Genomic DNA, 21,146 nt, shown 5'->3' on the forward strand with positions numbered 1-21,146 from the left:
ACTCTTATCGACCCCGCGGTGGTTACTTAACCAAGAGATCCCGAAATGACATGACAACTGCGAACCTAAATGATCCATCGATTTCTTTTGCTACAACTCGCAGCGCTGCTTGGTGATCCGACCTTTCTGACATCATATCGGCACTAAATTCCTTAGCAAGACAGTCTCTGAGCCAGTGGCAGACTTCCGCATCGAAAAAAAAAATCAGCGATGCCACAGTACCCGAATGATTCGCAGCTGACAACAGACATCATTCGAACCGCGACCCTCACACAGTGTTCCTTCATATAGATCGTTCGCTCCCATTATCGCATCATGTTGGAGGATCAAGCTGCGTCTCCAGGTACTAGGATCGCCATACTTATGAACACTTCATCTTCCATCCCGTTCTTTCGATTCGTACGGACGTCATTTACAACAACCGCGTCCCAGGCAGTAAATGACCTTGGAGGTCTGAATCCAGGTGTACTCGACCCCACGGCCGACATACACTTCTACGATCCGATAGTGGCACAATCATATCCTGATCCATCTTACTACGACCTGATCATTCTCTCCGGGGGTACCGCAGATGTCCGCAATCCAGAGCCTTGGGTAGAAAAGATGCTCGCATATATAAGACATTTAGCGGAGAGTTTCCCAGAGAAGAAGATGGTCGGGATCTGCTGGGGTCATCAGGCAATATGCGCTGCCCTTGGAGGTACAGTAATAGCTATGGAGGAACCTGAGGTTGGTGTCTGATCTGGCTATATATGCTGCGTCTCAGAAGTAGTAACTGATCTCTCGTATAGCTGGGAATCAGGGCATGCCAACTAACGGAGGAGGGGAAGTCGTTTTTCCCATTTGCCGCTGAGAAGGGCACATACGTTCGTGGTCTCATCTCATCATAAACCACCCTTTTCCGTAGAAACGAGGATACTTACTTTTTTCTGCAGCGGATACATCAATTTCACAAACGCCAGGTCGATATTCCAGTCCCTGGCTTCATTTCACTGGCAGAAAATAACCAGGTGTTCCTATCACCGTCGAAAAATATACTCACGCTCCAGGGTCATCCGGAAATGAATGGTGACTTAGCCAGTATGATCATGGATCACGCTTTCACATACATCGGTTCGTCCGATCATAGAAGCCTGAATATTGTGAAGCGTTCCATGCAGGAAGAGCATGATGGAGTGAAGATCTTTAGGAAGATCCTAGAGTGGGCATCAGGAGACTAATATCTAGAGGTGTCGCGCGAGGTATCAGAGAATCTGATATATCTCACCTGGATTCGTGAAAAGGGGCTGCTCATCTGAAATAGCCACGAAAGAGATGGATACAGAAATGCAGGGCAACAAAGAACTTTTTGGTGGCTGTAAGAGGTGGATCATAATACTCGAGACCAACGATCCGGCACCCACAATAATCAACTACCATGCAATGTATATTATATAACATATGAATTCCAGTCAGAGAACAATATTCAAAAATTCAAATATTGTAGGGCCGACATGGACCTCATCCTTTAGTCTGGACGCCGCCAAGCCTTGAAAGGACCGTGCACGGACCACACGTATCTTTGAAGGCATCAAATCCGCCGCGTCGCAATTCCAGCAGATTTGCCAGTACCAGCTCCTCCTCACCGCATTACAAACGCAGTCTCAGAAAACTCATTCCTGGATCCTTTGCGACACGTGAGGAGCTGCGATTTATCCAGGAAGTTCAGAGTCATCTCCACGATCAGCGGCACAGCAAGCTACAGAGCGAGCTGCTTGCTCCTAACAGAGGCCGCTTCATCTAGAACAATAAGCGTGACACGATCGCCTCCACAAATCGAGTGCTGAGCCATGTATAATCCTTATCAACGTGAGTTCTTTTGGCTCTCCAGTTTTATGTGTTTTGTTCTATTATGGGTTTTGCTCATGCTGACCGTTCGCAAGCTCCCGGTCTCTATGGCCGTCCTCCAGAATTCCCCGGTTTTCCTGGCGCACCACCAGGCATGGGTATGTTCCCTCCTATGATACGACGTTTTTACTTTAGATTCTAATTTTGTAATCTAGGTCCTCCTCCCGGCATCGGTGCTGCGCCTGGAACGGCGCCTCCCCCAGGTGTGCAGCAGGCAAACGCTGCGCAGCCAGGTCGACCCGCTGGCTTCCCCCCGAACTTCCAACCGCCTGCGAACATGCCAAACATCAACTTCTCTGCGCCTGTTATTCGACTCGGTACTTCAGGACCTTCAAAGTCAGCTACACCGGAAAGTGGTAGAGAACGTGGCGGAGAGTTTGGAGGGAGACGCGCAGGCCTGGGTTCCGGTACCCTGGAGTCGCAACGACAGAATGTACGAGATGCTATGATGCAGCTACAACCGCCGACCAAGGAGGAGATTGTTCGGACTATTTTCGTCGGTGGGATTACTGAAGGTACCGGAGGCGATGAAGGTATCGAGAGGATTTTGCGATCCGCTGGGAACTTGAGACGCTGGATTCGCGCCACTGATGCGGACGATAAGCCTTGCAAGTTTGGTTTCGCAGAGTACGAGGACCCTGAAAGCCTAGGTACTGCTGTGGAAGTACTAAACGACGTGGAAGTTCCTGTAAAAAGACAGATGCCGTCAGAGGGCGAGCAGGAGCGTGAGGTGGAAAAGAGCAAGTTATTGGTACGTATGAAGAACGCACGTTGTTCTTTTTCGATATTAACTGGAAAACAGGTCGTGATTGATGACAGCACTCTGAACTACCTCGAACAATATGAGAACAGCAGAGGTGACAAGGACCCTGCAGAGCTTCAGGCTCGTCTGGATAATGCGCGCAAGACTCTTGCTAGCGTATTAGAAGACCTAGCAAACCCTACTGCTCCAACTCAAAAAGAAGATGCTTCCGTGATTGATCGCGAAGGCGACACTGCTATGAAAGATGCCGACGGTCAGAACGAAGAGAACGCTGCTGAGGTCGTCACTATTCCTATCACTGTCGATGATGAACTGTCCGACATCCCAGCTGAGATGCGAGAGACTGTCGCTAAGGAGATTGCTGCTTTCCGCGAGAGGAGCAACCGCAGGGATCTTGAGCGTCTCAAGCGGGAGGAGGAAATTGAATCTATGGAGCGGGCTAGGAATGCGGGTCCGAGAGTCAACCGCCTCGCATCTCCGCCTCGTACGGCGCCCAGCGGTCCTGCTGGAGGCGCCAACGGTATCCCTCTCGGTCCTAGGGACAGGGGCGTACCAAATGCGCCTTCCGGACCCAAGGGATTTGGCGTGCAGATTCCAAAGGATTACCAGAAAGGTGTTTCCTTTGTCAACGGAGGAATCAGCGGGTCTACTGCTTTCGAAGATGAAGATACCGATGCTAGTGACGAAGAACTCGAGCGAAGGCGGAAGGAGAAGCGGGATGCAGAGCTGGAAAAACTGTATCTCGACCAAGAGCGGCGCTGGCTGAACCGCGAGCGGAGTAGAACAGCAGCTGTTGAACGAGAAAAGAACCGAGACAAAGAAGAAGAGGCGAAGGCCGACGAAACCAAGGAGGCTATGGCTAAACGTCTTCGAGAATGGAACGATGATACTGAGGCCAGCCGAAAAGTCGAGGACTATTATGCGGATCGTGGTGCTTGGATTCGGAGCCGTGCTGCCTTCAGAAGCCGAGAGCAGGCTATGGATGACGCTGACCGCGCTGCGGAGGAACGAGAGAAGGCCCGATCCCAGCAGCAACGAGAACAGGCCCGCGGAATGGCGGACGACTTCCTCGCTCGCCAGGCAGAGGAGCTGGAGTCTCGCCACGAAGTTCCAAGAGAGCCCCAGCGCTTCAAGCTCTCTCTGGGAGCCGCCGCGCAGAAGGCTCAGGCCCAGTCGACGCGCAGGACAGTTGCGGAAGTCGAGGGTCTTCTGGAAGACGAAGAAGAGACAGGCATCACGCAGAAGCGTGCCCTCGTCCCCATCAAGTTCGATTCCGCAGCAGAGGCTTCCGGGCTCACAGAAGAAGAGCGTGCCCAGGCTGCCAGACAACTGGCGGCGGAGATCCCGACAGAGAAGGAAGGACTATGGAAGTGGGATGTCAAGTGGGAATTTGTGGACGAAAGCGTCCTCACCGAGCAGCTCAGACCGTTCGTCGAGAAGAAGATTGTGGAGTACTTGGGAGTGCAAGAGCAGATGCTGGTGGAGGTTGTGGAAGAGCATGTCCGCAAGCACGGGCCTCCTCAAGAACTTGTGGAACAGCTAGAAATGGTGAGTTTACGAATCCCCCGACACTTTGCTGCAGAGAGCCATTACTGATAATTGAAATTTAGGCTCTGGACGAGGAAGCAGAGGTATTGGTGAAGAAGCTTTGGCGGATGATCATTTTCTTCTCCGAAAGCGAAAAGAGAGGTCTTTCTGCGTAAATGCCGGAGGAGCATTATCAAGATGCTTCTTGCTGAGTAGCTCACTTAGAAAACACCATCTTATTACAAGGGCTTCTTATTGGTAGTTTCAACTATGTAATGCTTTCGATACCTGGGACTCACGGGTTCACACTTTATGTATTACCGGCATACTAGCGATTCTGATGATCATTCTACCATAGTGAAAATATGGCGCTTAACGCCCATTGTACTTAAATTGTAGGAAACTCCACTTCCTGTCTCGATCACCCGACAATAACGTGGTCCGCAGTACCGTCCAGTAAATCCGCCGTAGATCTATCTACTCGACCGCAATAAGAGTAGAATGCGGGGTTCGGATGTTTCATATCTGTGACAGTCCTCGTCTGAAGACATGAACCTATATAAAATCGACTTGGGAACGAACAACTACTTACCAACCGTGACCAAACCAGATCCAACACAAACATACCACCAAATAAAGTAAAAGATGTCATCTTTCCATCCCAGCTCCTTGCCCGATCTGACTGGGAGAGTATATGTCGTGACGGGTGGGAATACGGGTCTGTACGTACAGTGTTTTCACATTTATATCCTCATCCTCCTCCTTTACAATAACCACTGGCTAGCATAACTAAATTGAGCTCGTTAAGTATATAACATATCACTAACAGAGTCGAAAAATAGCGGCTATGAAACAACCTTACAACTCGCTACCCATGGTGCCAGAGTATATCTCTGCTCGAGGTCCGAAGAAAATGGTAACGAGGCTATTCGACATATCAAGGAGCGGGTTCCCGGAGCGGATGTACGGCTTGTAAAGATGGATTTGGCCGATTTGAGAAGTGTAGTTGATGCTGCGGGGATGTTGAAGAGGTGGGTTTGTTTAAGAGTTCGAAATTCACGTATATGTCATCGTGACTGATGCATCTGCGTTCGAACAGACAAGAACCTCGCATACATGGCCTCGTCAATAACGCAGGAATAATGGCTACTCCATACGAGAAGACCCTAGATGGATATGAGGCCCAGTTTCAGGTATATATATAACACGATCACTTCCATCCTGATCTCCCAATCCCTACCCAACTTGACCAGATGGAAACTACCTAAACTAACCACATACTCTTTTCCCCCCTTTCTTTCTTCAAAGATAAACTACATCTCCCACTGGCTCCTAACCCAGACCCTCCTCCCATCCATCCAAGCAGCAGCATCAATCTCTCCACCGGGGACAGTCCGCATCGTAAACGTCTCCTCGCAGGCACATCACGACGCGCCCTCATACGGTATCAACCTCTTAGATGTGAACCAGAACGTAGGTTTCATCACGGGACCAGTAAAGAGGTACGGGGCATCTAAATTAGCGAATATCCTTCACGCGAGGGAATTGTACAGGCGATACGGCACGCTAGAGACCAGAGCATTACATGCGGATCCAGTCTCGATCCCGAGTGAGGGTGAGATTTGGACCGCGAGTATTAACCCCGGAAGGGTAGATACGTGCGTTAATTAAAATCCCATTTCTGTCCTTTCCTTTCGCTACTATGTATATATGTTTATATATTTCTAGATATAGACTTGCTAATTTGATTGTTATCGTTAATAGGAAATTATTGCGTCGCTTCGATGGGAATATCCTGCTTTGGCTTGTGTCGATTCTTATAGATGCGTTAGCGCGGATTCTCCCTCTGAACCAGACGGTGGAGAAAGGGGCATATACGCAGCTGTTTGCTATTGCGAGTGATGGATTTAACAAGGAGATTAGTGGGCAGTATCTGGAAAATGGGACAGAGTTGGGTCAAATGACAAGTAGAGCGAGAGATGATGGTCTGGCGAGGGAGTTATGGGAATGGACAGAGGCAGAAATGAAGCGGCTGGGGTTTGTTTAATGGCGTGTCTTGGGTTAGTTAAAGAACTAGATTACTGGGGGTATTAGAGAATCGAACATGGGCCTTTGGTATTGCTTTTCATGTATGTTCGTAGGTGGGAGATAGTCTACATTACGCAAAGTAATATCTATATCTATATATTTCTAGCTGTTCCAATTCGTTCTCTAGTATCCCAGACGGCACAAAAGAACAACCCTACAGGTTTCGGGGACACGACACTATCTAAGCCATTACCAAAACCACGAGACAGAATGCCAAAAAAAAACGATAACAAAAATGAAATACTAATGAGTGGACTATGTGGGAATCGAACCCACGACCTCTCGCAGATGCGATCATAAAGGGATGCGAAGCGAGCGCTCTACCAACTGAGCTAACAGCCCGACAACTTGGCATTAGCTGGCTTATTTTGAATCATCAAAATGTACAGCTTATTTCCCAATAGGGAAGCTCAACGATTATCATTACATTATGGTAGACTTGCATGCAAGACAGAGACTCATATCACACTTGAATATGTTAATATTCTACCACACACATGGCGTAAAAACCGATAAGATTAGTCGACTACGTGTTTTTTTCATCTCATATTAATGCATTTAGTCCTAAGGCGCGGATCTATTGGTTCACATCCTCTCTGGGGATAGACTATATATTCCGGCTTCCAACGGAACACATGCCAAGCCTAATGGTACACTTATTTCTCTGATTCCGTACATTATATGGTGAATTATTAGCTCAATTATTGGATCTCCTCTATTGAACTCTTTATCCGCAACTAAAATGATTGACCTGGGGGCTATTTAATTAAAATGCGGGCGATCGACAATACAGCTGATTGCTAAATAATGGGCCGGGAAAGCCTTACCCTGCTGATCCGACCTGCGGCACCTTATCATATGACCCCGTTCGTCTGTGGACGGGGCAAGTTAATAGCTAGCACTAAAGGGGCAGAAACATCTTGCTGATGAGAATGAAGAAAAGACCAATAGCAGGTTCATGTTGTTGTTGTCGCATGCAATACAGATGTCTGGTCCCTAAGATGCTGGGCGTTCTCGAGTAGATACTCGGATATGAGATCAGGAGCTCTGCAGTCCTCGATCGGATAGAGCTATATCCCCAAGGAAGGAATCTAATGCAGTAACAAGCTTGCTCGTAACTCAGATTGCACTACAGAGTACAGTCTCCAGTCTACCGCCGCTCTTAGTGGCAGAGACGTTTGGAGAAAACATGCGCTGGGGGCAGCATAGGCTCAGGGTCCCAAACAGAGCGGACCGTGCCGATTTGAAGGTTGAATGAGTTCTAACTTCTGTCTAGTTAGCCGACGGTTCCCCGTTATTATGAAGTAGTTCGCTAGTAATAATTCATAGTCAGCAACAGCTCGAATCGTAACTGTTTATTACGTCGACTGACGGGGATGGCGTTCCTGGAGTCACCACGGAGGCACCAATTATCCTTGTGCTCACCGGGAACGGCGTCTGGAGGGATGACGATGCTCCCCGAGTCATCGTCATAAGCCGGCAGAGTATCATGATTCATCTGTCTAATAATCAATTTCCTAACCTCAAGGAACTCACACGCTAGGGCAAAGAAGTCCAGATTCCCGCGTGCATGGTCAGTGGAACCGATTGCGCAGCTACCTACGGAATCGAGCGCTCAGCGCGGGCGCCCAAGCCGTGCGGGACGGGCTGCGGGAGGAGTTCTGGCTCGAGCTGAGTAGGATGCAGTACCTGGACGACAGCACGTATTACTGTACAATGGAAAAAATATCCTCCAGTCAAGGACCAGGATGCATCGCAGTGGACACGGTATTTTCCGCATGTGCATATTGAGGCTGACAGCTCCGGATGGCGCATCCGAGGGGAAAAAAAAGGGTCTCAGGCCACAGTGGCGAGCTGGATGGGCATTGACTGTATCCGAAACTCTTGAGAGCTGAGCAGAGAAATAGAGAATTGGCTTCCTGGTAACATTCATGAGTGTCAAAAGTAGATAACAGCATTGTTGCTGAAGACAATAATCACAAAATATAATAACTGCTTGTCCATCGGTCTCCATCGTTGAGCACAGACAGCCTCACGGGCCAACCTCCCGTACTTAGTTAACCTGGGGGCGTGGAGGGACAGACAGGAGAAAGACCATCTTTTGGTTAGATCAATCATCACGGTCCGTTTTGACCAGAGATCCCAGCACGTTTGGGGCGACCAACTCCCGGGGTAAATGAACGATCCATCTTGTTCGTCTCTCTCGCCCGCGGAAGCTGTCCGGCCTGCGAAGGGTTTAGCCCCGTCTCCGTCGGATCGCTCCGACCTCGACTCCTGCTTCTCTGCTCTGCTCTGCTTCAAACCTCCCCATCATCCATTATTTCCATTCGGACTGAACGCCTTCTTCGATCATGAGCGCCACTGCTCTTGCGCTGACCACTGCGACCGTTCTGATCTCCGTCCACCCCGTCAGAACATGAAGATGCCCGCGTCCTGTTGGGCTCGATCCTGCACCCGCATCCCGACCTCGACGCATCCTGCTCGCATCTATACTTGCTCCCGCATATGAGCCTCAGCTGCGATCTCCTCTCCGCATCTCCTCTCCATTGACCATCGTCCGCGCGTGTCCAGATCTCTCGTCTTCCTCCCTTGCTGGCTCTCCGTTCTGCTACGGTAGCCTCAGCGTGTGACGAACGATCTCCGCCCGGGGCTGACTCCGCTCAAACGTTTCGCGTCCCCGCCGTCCGTACCTCAGTGGAACCTCTGTTCCGCCACACCCCTTTCCCCTCTCCCTTCCCCGCGGCGAGCTCTTCGATTGATGATTCCCCCAGCCTCAGCTGTGCAGAGCTCCTGAGGTTTCCACTGCGCGCCAACGTTCCTGTCCCTTCGCTGCCCATTGCTGGGAGACGTCATATCAAGCGTCGATATGACAGGACTAGAGCATGATGGGCCCGATAGGAGGCATGGATCGCACAGCTCGAGCAATGGCAGTTTACACTCACAAGAGACAATAACTGATAATAATCAAACGAAGAACCGCAGACAGGGCCTGTATCTGGCAAAAGGTCGAGGTGTCCCGCCGCAATCGGATTCCCCGACTCTGGACAGGTGAGGATACCTGATGCATGCCTCATGCATTTTCCCCCATGCGTCAACACGGTCGGCCCCTTCCCTGATACTGTTCTGAATGTTTCATTTTTGATGCGCGATTATCAAGTAGCTGTTATTGCCTGCAATCTTCTGCATCTACCACTCACACAATACTCATTTATGGTTCACTCTGTGCTATGAAAGTTGCGATGATAAGTCACATTGGAAGACCTAGCTGAGAGTTTCTCTCGTATCCCATTACACTGCACGCTACATCCAGTTTCGCGACATTCCATGGTGATTGCTGATGCCTTTCAGATCGGATTCACGCAGTCGCAAACCTACCAGAGATGCGGCCGAGGAGCGTGACGCCCGATTTCGTTCAAGTTCACCAGACGTATCTCCAACTGACCGACGGCAGATGTCGGGTCTGGGTAACCACAGAAGAGCATTAGCTGTGCTCGATGATGCAACATCATCGCGGCCGCAGGGGCCTTCGTCAGACACCAGCTCTATTAACCAGGAACAGGTCGGATGGTCATCATCGCCCACGATCCCCCCGAGCGCTGGTCCTGGCACTTTCTTTAACGAAGCCTCCGAATACGAAATATCTCCAGCCTCGCCGCTATTCCGGCCCGGTACGGGACGTACGGCAGCCAGCGACTCGGGAGAGTTAGGTTACGATCGTGATAACAGAAGGCCTTCGGTTGCCAGCCAAACAACAATAAGCAGTCAAGGATCACGATCTAGCCATAGCGGTGGCAAGTTCCGCAAGAAGCTGCAAGGCTTTTTTGGCGATGAATTCAATGTAAGCGCAGATTCCGATGGTAACCCTCAGAATCACAATTCTGCCGCAAGTTCGGCCCGGGGTAGGAACAACTCTGTTGGTTCTCGCAACACCTCGGACCGCGCTGCATCTCCCCCAAGACCTCATACTCCTCTGCCGTCAAGCGAGGTCACCCCATGGATGTACCAGAGGTTTCATGTGAGTTATCACCGTGCTGCTTGCGCATGTGAATTGTTTGCGGAACTGCGCCTGCTGAGTCCTTATGCGGACGGTGTCAAAACCATCGTCGTCCACCTTGAACCTCCCGTTCAAGTTACTCATCGTCTTTTCTTATTTATTTATTTTTATCTTTGATTTTGGTCCATGCTCTATCTTACGACATGTCTATCGATGACATGAGCTGACATTTGGACCATTCCCAGGACATCCCTCAGTACGGGGACGCACCAGTTAGACCGGCACCTATTGATCCGGACAGTCATCGTTTTGCTGGAAATCAAAATTCCCAGAAGGATTCAAACCGTATGCACTTCCCTGGTCATCGTCATTCTCGAAGCAAAGAAGAAAGGTCGACTATATCAGGTGACTCATCGCGTCCTATTACAGGAAACGACGATATCAGTATCGGCTCTCGATCCCGGGATGGCGGCCGCAGTGCGTCGGCTGCAACTAGCTCGGCTGGCCGGGCTACAAGCCCAACTCCCAGTCTCCAGAGCTCCCTCTATCGGGAATCTGATGATCCACACTCGCCTGGTCTGCCACCGAATAAGCGTGGTTTCCTCGATAAGCTGCGCCGTCACAAAGCCCCGAATACGTTGAAGCATCTGCCCGGATCAAGCAAGTCGCTTCTTGACCCATCCAAAGGATCTTCTAAGTCGAAGAGGGATGCCTCTCCGGTTAGAGTAGGTCGACAAGGCTCCATCGAAGGCCCTGGGCCGGTGAGGCCAGACACGGCAGATTCAGATCGTAGAAAGGATTCCGCCAAAGGAATTGGCATTGGGCCCGCCAAATTCCGAGGCAGACGAGGTGCTAGTCATGAAACCGGGGCCAAGGAGCCTAGAGCTCAGTCGGATCAGGAAGGCTTCTGGACGCTCGACACTGATCTTGACGACATGACAGGCATTATCAGCGGACCACGGCCGCCGTCACCCAGAGACAAGAGCAGTATTCACGATGCAACTACCTCGCAGGGCCAAGACGGAAAGGATCGAAATAGTCAGCTTGGGAATTGGTACGCCCCTGAAAGTTGGCAGGTCAAGCGGCAGGACATCGCTGCGCGAATACCAGAAACAGCGGATGATTCGCGCGGTCCGCCAGTGAAAGATGACGGCAAATCATATTTCATTCGCATATTCCGTATCGACTCGACCTTTGCTACCCTCTCTTCCGGTTTAAACACAACAGTGGCCGACATTCTAGTGATGCTCGGTCGAAAGTCATTCTTGCAAGATGATCTTAATAACTATGAGATTGTCCTCCGGAAAAATGATCTGTCGCGGCAATTAGATCACAGTGAAAGACCTATTCTAATGCAGAAGCGGCTGCTCGAGCAAGTCGGGTACACTCCGGCAGACAGAATCGAAGACATTGGTCGGGAGGATCACAGCTATATCTGCCGTTTCACTTTCTTACCGACAAAACTCAGCGGATACAGCAGTCTGGAAGGTGATCCAGGATTCAACAAAATGCAGAAATTCAGCCACGTGGATCTCCAAGGGCGCAGCCTTGTTACAATCCCGATAACACTCTACAAGAAGGCCTCGGAGATCATATCGCTCAATCTCTCAAGGAACCTGTCAATGGATGTCCCGAAGGACTTTATCCAGAGCTGCATTAACTTGAGAGAGATCAAATTCATGAGCAATGAAGCCAAACGTCTACCCCCTAGTATTGGCCTGGCGTCTCGGTTGACTGTGCTGGATATATCCAACAACCGCTTGGAAGATCTCGAACATGCCCATCTCGACAGGTTGCAAGGTCTTGTCAGTATCAAGATGGCAAACAACAAACTGACCCATCTACCCTCTTACTTTGCCAACTTCAAGTCGCTGCGGAGTCTCAATATGTCCTCCAATAGCTTCCAGGAAATCCCTGAGTTTCTTGGAAACCTCAAAACTCTTGTTGATCTCGATGTCAGTTTTAATAACATTCGCAAGCTTCCAAACATTGGAAATCTCACAGCTCTGGAGAGGTTGTGGGTAAATAACAACATGCTGAGCGGGGAACTTGACGGAAGCTTCAAAAACCTGATCAACCTCAAAGAAGTCGATGCTCGTTTCAATTCGATCGTCAACATCGACACTTTGTCCCAACTGCCGCGTTTAGAGCAGCTTCTCCTCGGTCACAACTCGATTTCCAAGTTCAGGGGCTCTTTCTCAAAACTGCGGACTCTGGTCGTTGATCATTGTCCGATCACACAGTTTGATGTGGACTCGCCGATTCTGACGCTCACATCACTCAATATTGCCTCGGCAAAGCTTGTGCATTTCAACCAATCGTTCTTTGACAATCTCCCAAATTTGACAAAGTTGATCCTTGACAGGAACCACTTTATGTCCCTGTCACCTCACATTGGCAAGCTTCGGAAGTTGGAGCATTTCAGTATGATCAAGAACCCACTTTCCTCTTTGCCAGCTACCATAGGATGTCTCGTTGAGCTCAAGTATCTCAACCTCCGCGAATGCAACCTGAGTCGACTACCCGCAGAGATTTGGTATTGTCTCAAATTAGAGACTCTTAATGTTTCGTCCAACGTTTTGGAGAGTTTCCCCAGGCATACCAGTCAACCCCCTCAGCCTCCGGGAGAGCAAGGAATCCCTACGCCAGCTTCCACTCCAGGCGTGTCAGGCACCCCAAGCTACGAAGAGCTTGGAGATCTTGAGGATTTCAGTGCAAGACGTCCAAGCCAATCCGGCGCCTCGCACTTGAACCCGGGAACATCGGGGACAAGTGTCTATCGGAAAGGTTCCACAGCCTCATCAAACTTTGGAGGAACGAGAAAGGTGTCTTCTGCTTCAACCATTTCACGCTCAGCTACAGATGCGACGTTGTCTTCGCGAAAAGACTCCAACTTTTCGCAACGGCTCGCAACCACTTTTGCCGGGTCACTTCGAAACTTGTATCTTGCGGACAATCGCCTTGAAGATGATATCTTCCGTGAATTGTCGTTGCTTCCAGAAATCCGCATACTCAACCTCTCTTACAATGAGCTTACGGAATTGCCACTGGGAATCCTCAAACGTTGGCAATTTCTCTCGGAGCTTTATCTATCTGGAAATGAACTGACTTCCCTGCCATCCGACGATCTCGAAGAGACCAGCAATCTCAAGACCCTCCATATTAATGTTAACAGGTTCCAAGTACTCCCAGCTGAGCTTTGCAAAGTTAGCAAGCTTTCTATCCTAGACGTGGGTAGCAACGCTCTGAAGTACAATGTTTCTAATTGGCCTTACGATTGGAATTGGAACTGGAATCATAACTTGAAGTACCTCAATTTCTCAGGGAACAAACGACTGGAAATCAAGCCTAATGTAGCTTCGGTGGGAACAGTCGCCAATGGGGCGGAGCTCACAGACTTCAACTCTCTCCCACATTTGAGAGTCCTTGGCCTCATGGATGTGACCTTGACGATTCCCACGATTCCAGAAGAGACCGAAGACCGACGTGTCAGGACGTCCGCCACTCATACCGGGGCCCTTGCTTATGGTATGGCGGATTACCTGGGGAGAAACGAGCATCTTTCGATAATCGATATGATGGTGCCTCGCCTTCGGCCGGATAATATGGAAACAGTTGTCGGTATGTTCGACGGTCAATGTCCATCAAGCGGCGGTTCCAAGATAGCCAAATTTTTGCACGAAAACTTCACTTCTGCATTTGTCGACGAGCTCAAGAAGCTACAGATAGACAATCATGAAACACCGCTGGATGCATTGAGGAGAGCGTTCCTGTCCCTCAACAAAGACATGGCAGCAGCGGCGTATAAGTCGATCGATGACCGAGAGATTCGTCGGTATCATCGAGGCTCTGCTTCAGCGAAGCTGCTGAATCAAGACGACATCAACATGGGGGGTGTTGCAACCATATTGTTTCTGCAGAACATGGATCTCTATGTGGCCAACGTCGGAGATGCTCAGGCTGTCCTTGTCAAGTCAGACGGGTCGTCCAGGCATCTGACGCGTTTCCACGATCCTGCAGAATCCCATGAGAGAGCTCGGATACGCGCTGCTGGTGGCTTCGTTTCGAGAAATGGGAAACTCAATGATGTTCTCCCCGTCTCTCGCGCCTTCGGCTATTTCCCAATGATGCCGGCAGTCATTGCTGCACCCCATACTGTGCGGGTCACACTCTCTGAGCAGGACGAGATGATCATTGTCGGATCTCGGGAACTTTGGGACTTTGTAACCCCGGATGTGGTTGTTGATGTCGCCAGGGCCGAACGCAGAGATTTGATGATCGCGGCGCAGAAGATTCGCGACCTTGCCATCTCATTTGGGGCCACCAATAAGTTGATGGTCATAATCCTCGGCGTCGGTGAGCTTAGAAAGCGTGAGAGATACAAGTTCAGAGGCACTAGCATGTCTATGGGTCCCTCATCCTTCCTAGATGAATCAATCGTACCGAGTTCGAAGCGAAGCAAGAAGCCACGTGATGGTCCCGGTGATTCGCGGCTCGCTCGATTTGAGCATGTTGATGCCCCTGTGGGCGAGCTTGCTATTATCTTCACTGACATCAAGAAGTCGACCTCGCTCTGGGAAACCTATCCTGACGCTATGCGCTCTGCAATCCAGATTCACAACGACATACTGCGTCGGCAGCTCGGAATTATTGGTGGGTACGAGGTCAAGACAGAAGGGGATGCTTTCATGGTGGCATTCTCTACTACCACTGCTGCTCTCCTTTGGTGCTTCAACTGCCAGACTCAACTGCTCGAAGCTGAATGGCCCACTGAAATTCTCGAGCAGCCTCAGTGTGCGGAACGCTATGATAGTGACGGCAACATCATTTTCAGGGGTTTGTCTGTCCGCATGGGTATCCACTGGGGTGAGCCCGTGTGCGAAAAGGACCCTGTTACAAACCGCATGGACTACTTTGGGCCCATGGTCAACCGCGCATCCCGAATTAGTGCTGTCGCCGATGGTGGCCAAGTCTTCGTGTCTTCCGATTTCATGAGTGACATCCAGCGTAACCTTGAGGCTTATGCTGACAGCGAACGCTCTGCATCTACCGGATCAAGCGAATCATATGTGGATCCTATTGGACAGAACATTCGTCGCGAGCTCCAACAGCTCAATAGCCAAGGGTTCGTGATCAAAGACCAGGGAGAACGCAAACTGAAAGGGCTTGAGAATCCCGAGCCTGTCTATCTCATCTATCCCCACTCGCTTGCTGGTCGCATTGCGGCCATCGAAAGCACCAAGCCGGAAGAAGGCGACACGCCAGCTACCATTGCTAGGAGCTCCCAGCTGGAACTGCAGACAGACTTGATCTGGCGCCTCTGGGAGATCACTCTTCGCTTGGAGAGACTCTGCAGCTCTCTGGAAGATCCAGTGGATACGCGTCTCAAAGAGCCAAATGTGGCTCTTTTTAATGTTGTCAAGAACCGCGGCGGTGAGCTTGCAGACTCGACTGTACTGAGTCTTGTCGAGCAGCAGGTGACCCGCATTGAGGTGAGCAACTAAACGGTCTACAATGCCTTTAATTGAGCCATATTGCTGACATCCGCAGGCATGCGTCAATACACTATCAGTGCGTCATATGATGCGCCCATTCAAGCCAGGCGACAAGCTTGAGGACCACGCTGTGCCTATGGGCGAGATCATGCGAGAACTTCAAACACAACTGGCTGAGTTTAAGGCTCTTAAGGAGCAGCTCAGCGTTAGCACATCTAGCCTTCCTCGACCTCTAGCCAACTTCGTCGAGGCGGTTACTCTTCCTCACAGCCCCTCAAGTGGAAATAGCCGAGCGAGCTCCGTGGCTTCACTCCGCAACCGAATCCTACCATCCGCATCTCCCACTCAATTTTCCGACGCTCAGAACACAGATTCTACAGACTAGCGTCTCTTTGACCTCATCTATTGCCGGAATGGGAAAGTCTCAGGATGCTTTACGTCCTGTCTCCCTTCCCTCTTATTTCCTATTATTTATTTTTCTTAAAATTTAATCGGCGTCTCTTGGATTCACTGGGATATCAAGCATGGGATCCTATCGACTATAAAGGGAGCTTGGCTGGCACTATGGCATTTCCCTGTTCTTTTCAAATCAATGCTGCTTGACTTCACTAAGACCCCTTCACGACGGTTGTTAAGGATGTTGCATGGCATGACCTGGGGGCGCTTTGGTGCAATCATGACCTTCGTTTTTTCTATGAGCCTGCATTCGGTAGCGGTGTCGGCAGCAATGTATTTGCATCGGTGGGTGGGAGCGTATACTTCGAGCGGGGTGATCAGTACCCTTTTGGTGTTTTCTTAGGAGAGTCTTTCTCATGGAAGGAAATCTATCTAAATACTAGTTCTTGTATCTGCATCCTCCTTGGGACTAGGTAAATTTGTGGTAGAACAAGGCAGTTTCACTGGTTTTCTATGAACTGCTGTATTACTATGTATAGATAAGAGACCTACAGAAGCATGTATCGTTGCGGCGGTGGCGAGTGCATCACGTGATGCACGGCTGCATGCTTTGGTGTTTACTGACGTCGTCGTCGCTTCTGCAGGACAATTTCAAGTCGTCATCCTCATCCATTCTATTCTCTCTTGTTTCTATCATTGCATCTCACATATTCTATATGATCAGGAAGATTTGCTGCATAATTTGGGCCCTTGAACTCCTGTGAAAAATACAAGAGCCCACTGGCCCTGGCTGAAGCGCTCACGATATTGGTCCGTACGCGGTCGGTCCTACGCCCACTTCCGCTTGTTGCCCTGGCTACCGCTGTGACTGTAGGTGTTTTTTTCCCTTCATCTGCAAGCGAGCTACTGTACATTGACCACCAAATAGTGTCTTGCAGTTTAGATTCCGCTCTGCGCTTGGTGAGCAAAAAGGACAAACGTGGGAAAAAGGACGAGACAACGCCTAGGTGGACCACGTCTTTCCTTCGTCCTTGCATACGGTCTGGTCGTGCTGCATATCACGCAAGAAATCAGACGCGGAGGCCACTCTGCACATTCCCCGGAGATCCTTCATCAATTTTACTTGAATTAGACACTGTGCAGAGCCATTGTTTGGCGACCGCCCGTCTCACCATGGCTTCAGGCTTCGATGACCTGGAATACCTGTCTCCAGACTTTGACCTCAACAGCCTCACCGTTCCCCGCATACGAGCTATCCTCGTTAGCCACGATGTCTCATACCCGGCGTCGGCCAAGAAGGCACAGCTCATTCGGATCTTGCAGGATGAGGTGCTCCCTAAGGCGCAGAGGTTGTTGCGCGATCGCGAGCGTGTGAGGAGAACAAGTGAGGGCATCACGGACATGAGCAGCCGGGAAACATCGGTAGTGAATGAGGATAATGATGCATATGGTCATGATCGCGATTCAATGCCACCGCCGCCCACACCGTCAACGACGACTTCTACCAGGAGGGGACGAGGCAGACAGAGTACGAGAGCCTCAACTGCCGATACAGAGAATGAACCCCCCTACCTCACTCCCTCCACGGCTTCAGGAAGGAGAACAGCTCGTACCGGCGCAACGAAGCACCCGCGCGCATCCGACACAGAGACCGGTGAGGATGTCCTGACGACTCCTGTCGCTCGACGTAGCGCTTCGCCAAGAAAATCTACGGCGAGAAAGCTACGGAAGAGTGAGGCTATTCCATCTACTGAGCCACTGACGAACACGCACCGGACACCGTCACCTATCAAAACGGAGCCTCACGACGATAGTGTTTTCACCGATGATAACCCTTTCCAGAGTGGAAGCCCGAGCCCTTGGGACCATCCAAGAGCGTCCATGTCTAGCCGGTCACGAAAGAGCACATCACGGTTATCATCTGAGAGCGCTTTTGCCAGAGAAGAGCGAAAGAAGCGGAAGTCAGAAGGCCCCATTAAGATCAAGCAAGAAGACGGTGTCGATGTGCCTACCAGGACTACGTTTGAGTTCCCCGTTTCTCGACTGAGGAAATCTTTGGAAGAGGAGATCGAAGAAGAGGATGAGGGAGACGATGAAGACGTCAGTGCCGGAGAGGAGTTTACTCCAGAAGAACAGTTGGCACTGGACCAAGAGTTCGCCAATTCGCATCACCCGGTCTCGCGTCGGCAAAAGCCTCGGAAGCAAGGTACTGTCAGCAAGGCCGCTTCTTGGCTTGTCATTCTCTCACTTGTCAGTGGCTTCGGTGCGTGGTGGCGGAAGGAAAAGATCGAGATTGGCTACTGTGGGATTGGCAAAGAAACATGGTCGTTGGCGGATACCAATGTGCCGCAATGGGCCAAGATCCTCGAACCTCAGTGTGAGCCTTGCCCGCCGCATGCATTCTGTTACCCGGATTTCAAGGCAGAATGTGAAGAGGACTTTGTTCTAAAACCGCACCCACTATCACTAGGAGGTTTAGTGCCTCTCCCGCCGACATGCGAGCCAGATAGCGAAAAGGCGCGCCGTGTCAAAGCGGTTGCCGACAGGGCTGTAGAGGAACTTCGAGAGCGCAGAGCTAAGTACGAGTGCGGTGAGCTCAAGGAGGATAGCAAAAGGGCCAGGTCTGCCGGCATTGCGGAGCCAGATCTCAAGAAAGAAGTGTCAAAGAAAAGACGGAAAGGAATGAGTGATGCGGAATTTGACGATCTCTGGAAAGGCGCATTGGGAGAGATCATTGGACGGGATGAAGTCGTCGCTGAATCGAAGGGGTAAGTATTGCTGTTTCCGTTATTCTAATAACCTTGTCTGATCCTGAATTTGTATGCGGGGACAAGAAAAGACGATAATTCTGACCTGTGTAACGGAACTAACAGAGACCTCCACGCTATGACAGACCAACCGACTCCCTCACTCTCACGTCAACTTCCCTCGCACGTCTCCCCATCGTCTGTGCCTTCCGCCGCCACCTCAGACTTTCTCTCCTCGCATATCGACTCCCTATTTCGATTCTAGTCATGTCTATTGCAGCTCTTGCGTATGCTCGCTCTCGTGTGCTGGCACACCGTTCGGACATGGCGCGCGTTCCAGAGCTCGTAGCCACGACTCTTGACCGTCTGGCTACACAGGCCGCGTTGTATGCCCGTGGAGATGCCAGGGAGCCCTGGGTTCCTATTGGCCAACTGCGTGATGATGTTCTGCGGACCGAGCTTCAGGGCAGTCGACGTGAAGCGCTCTGGAAGCGTGTCCGCAGTGTAGTCGAAGGGAACGCTAACGTCCGTGCAGCTGTTCGTGAAGGCCGCGGAGGTGATGTCTCCCGAGTCTGGGAGTGGATTGGAGGCATTGGTGGTGTTGGGAGTGACCTAGAGAGCAGTGCGCGAAGGGAGAGCGGCAAAGTCCGTTTCTCTCTTTCTCCTGGAGAGGACAATATTCCCCGTGCGGATGGGAATGGCGAGAGCAGCGTCGGACGGAGCCCTCGAGAATCCAGAAGATGGGACGAGGGACGGCCTGTTTACTGATTACTTGATTTGTCTGTGTTATTATATCTTTTTTCTTCTTTGTGCATTGATAACCTGATCTTTTTCTTGTGAATTTGACTTACAAAGAGCACGCTCCATACCCAGGCCGTGTTGGATAATGGCAACATTTCTTATGTTCTTAATACTACGGTGGTTTCCTTTCAGTTTGGTTCCATCCTCTGCTCCTTTCTCGGGGGTCCTCCGCGTGATATACCCTCTGTAGAGCTTGACAAAGTGATATCTTCTACCCAAATCAAACGGTGATTATGTTGTTTCCCGCCTTGTATCCAGCCGAGATAGCTCCTCTGTACAGTAGGGTTGTATCCTTAGAAGAGAGCCTCCTTTAGCGCACTTTCTCAATTACTTAGCAACTTCCCGTCCGTCCTAGTCGGGATGTCAATACGCAACACATCAAGCCCTGGGGCTCTATTTGTCAGAACAAAACTACTACTACGAAGCCACTACCATCTTTTTTGACATCTATAGAGTCATCAGAGAGTTATGAGACGCTTTTGTACGAAACAGGGATGGTCCCTGCATCCTGTGGCATTGACTAATATGTATGCCCTCTTGATCAATGGACTCGGGCTGCCTTCCCCTTTCTCCTTCTTGCCTATCCATGTTCTCTTCATATCCCATCTAAAAAGAGATCAAGCGACATTTGCACCTTGGTACCAAATTCTGACCTGGGATCTGCTTTTCTGCATCGGCCCATTAACGATTATTCAGATTAGTCTAGTGTACCTTCAGTTTGGACTTGCGCAATGCACTAACGATGGCTCCGGTACGGGGACCTGACAGTGAATAAACTCAGCGATCTTCATTCACCGATGGAGTCTCGATCTGAACGATTTATAATTCGTCTTTCACATTGAATTGGTGCTCTCTTCAATGGTCTGCCTGCGGGCTTCGGTGTCGCCTCCTTGACACGTGATGACGGACGCGATCTGCCTAAAGCTGCGATTCGCCTTTGCTGCTCTGCATGGCTCCATTGTTGCGAAAGAGAGAGAGAGAGAGAGAAAGGAACTCAGTCTACGATAAGAGGGGTTTGAATCACAGTGGCAAGACGGGCCATAGGCATTCCTTTCGCGGATCGACGGTCATAATGCCTCCTGATCCCACAGCTCTTGCTGTATCTTTGGACGTGAGAATTGAACAAGTCCGTCACGTTCTTGTGAGGATGCGTCGTTTATCGAACCAGCAGCATACGTATGAGAGCGAGGCTTGGGACTATCCCTCAATATCTGCAGAAGCGTTTCACGTCGAACGGTGTCTGATCCAGTGTCCTTTTAGCAAGCAACCCGATAGCATCGTGACTCGCCGGGAAGTGAACCAGCCTATCAAAGGATACCGGAAGATATATCCGTACTAACCATGAGTTCATTGCTCCCGCCCCGTCGTCCGCTTGCGCAGTTTGGGTGTCAAATGGGTCTGGGCGACGGTTTCGTCCTGACAATCAATTGGAAATCCCACAGTAAGGG

The 21,146-nt window shown here is 50.4% G+C and overlaps 5 protein-coding genes and 1 non-coding gene across 6 annotated transcripts; 5 read left to right on the forward strand and 1 right to left on the reverse strand.

Annotated features, from left to right (window-relative positions):
• Positions 1-315: 315 nt before the first annotated feature.
• C8Q69DRAFT_507917 (class I glutamine amidotransferase-like protein) lies at positions 316-1,220 on the forward strand (the record flags this gene model as incomplete). The annotated part of the gene is made up of 3 exons (XM_028632931.1): positions 316-729; positions 792-866; positions 936-1,220. 3 exons carry the CDS (start codon positions 316-318, stop codon positions 1,218-1,220), a joined length of 774 nt encoding a protein of 257 aa, XP_028484196.1.
• Positions 1,221-1,493: 273 nt separating this feature from the next.
• On the forward strand, positions 1,494-4,602 carry C8Q69DRAFT_470594 (hypothetical protein). The gene is made up of 5 exons (XM_028630847.1): positions 1,494-1,848; positions 1,923-1,985; positions 2,043-2,638; positions 2,690-4,198; positions 4,261-4,602. The coding sequence occupies exons 1-5, from the start codon at positions 1,830-1,832 to the stop codon at positions 4,351-4,353; spliced, it is 2,280 nt and encodes a 759-aa protein (XP_028484197.1). The 5' UTR covers positions 1,494-1,829; the 3' UTR covers positions 4,354-4,602.
• A 152-nt stretch (positions 4,603-4,754) lies between these two features.
• Positions 4,755-6,288, forward strand: C8Q69DRAFT_470596 (hypothetical protein). Its single transcript, XM_028630848.1, has 5 exons — positions 4,755-4,899; positions 5,020-5,208; positions 5,277-5,370; positions 5,486-5,835; positions 5,942-6,288. Exons 1-5 carry the CDS (start codon positions 4,823-4,825, stop codon positions 6,222-6,224), a joined length of 993 nt encoding a protein of 330 aa, XP_028484198.1. The 5' UTR covers positions 4,755-4,822; the 3' UTR covers positions 6,225-6,288.
• A 228-nt stretch (positions 6,289-6,516) lies between these two features.
• On the reverse strand, positions 6,517-6,607 carry C8Q69DRAFT_t89. The gene has a single exon. It is a non-coding gene; the product is annotated as a tRNA-Ala (tRNA).
• Positions 6,608-9,602: 2,995 nt separating this feature from the next.
• Positions 9,603-16,139, forward strand: C8Q69DRAFT_507920 (adenylate cyclase; the record flags this gene model as incomplete). Its single annotated transcript, XM_028632932.1, has 3 exons — positions 9,603-10,280; positions 10,505-15,751; positions 15,810-16,139. The coding sequence occupies 3 exons, from the start codon at positions 9,603-9,605 to the stop codon at positions 16,137-16,139; spliced, it is 6,255 nt and encodes a 2,084-aa protein (XP_028484199.1).
• Positions 16,140-17,323: 1,184 nt separating this feature from the next.
• Positions 17,324-20,035, forward strand: C8Q69DRAFT_521957 (putative sister chromatid separation protein; the record flags this gene model as incomplete). The annotated part of the gene is made up of 2 exons (XM_028633530.1): positions 17,324-18,918; positions 19,044-20,035. 2 exons carry the CDS (start codon positions 17,324-17,326, stop codon positions 19,663-19,665), a joined length of 2,217 nt encoding a protein of 738 aa, XP_028484200.1. The 3' UTR covers positions 19,666-20,035.
• Positions 20,036-21,146: the final 1,111 nt, after the last annotated feature.

Source organism: Paecilomyces variotii (assembly GCF_004022145.1).
Source record: "Paecilomyces variotii strain CBS 101075 chromosome Unknown C8Q69scaffold_7, whole genome shotgun sequence".
NCBI classification, from domain to species: domain Eukaryota; kingdom Fungi; phylum Ascomycota; class Eurotiomycetes; order Eurotiales; family Thermoascaceae; genus Paecilomyces; species Paecilomyces variotii.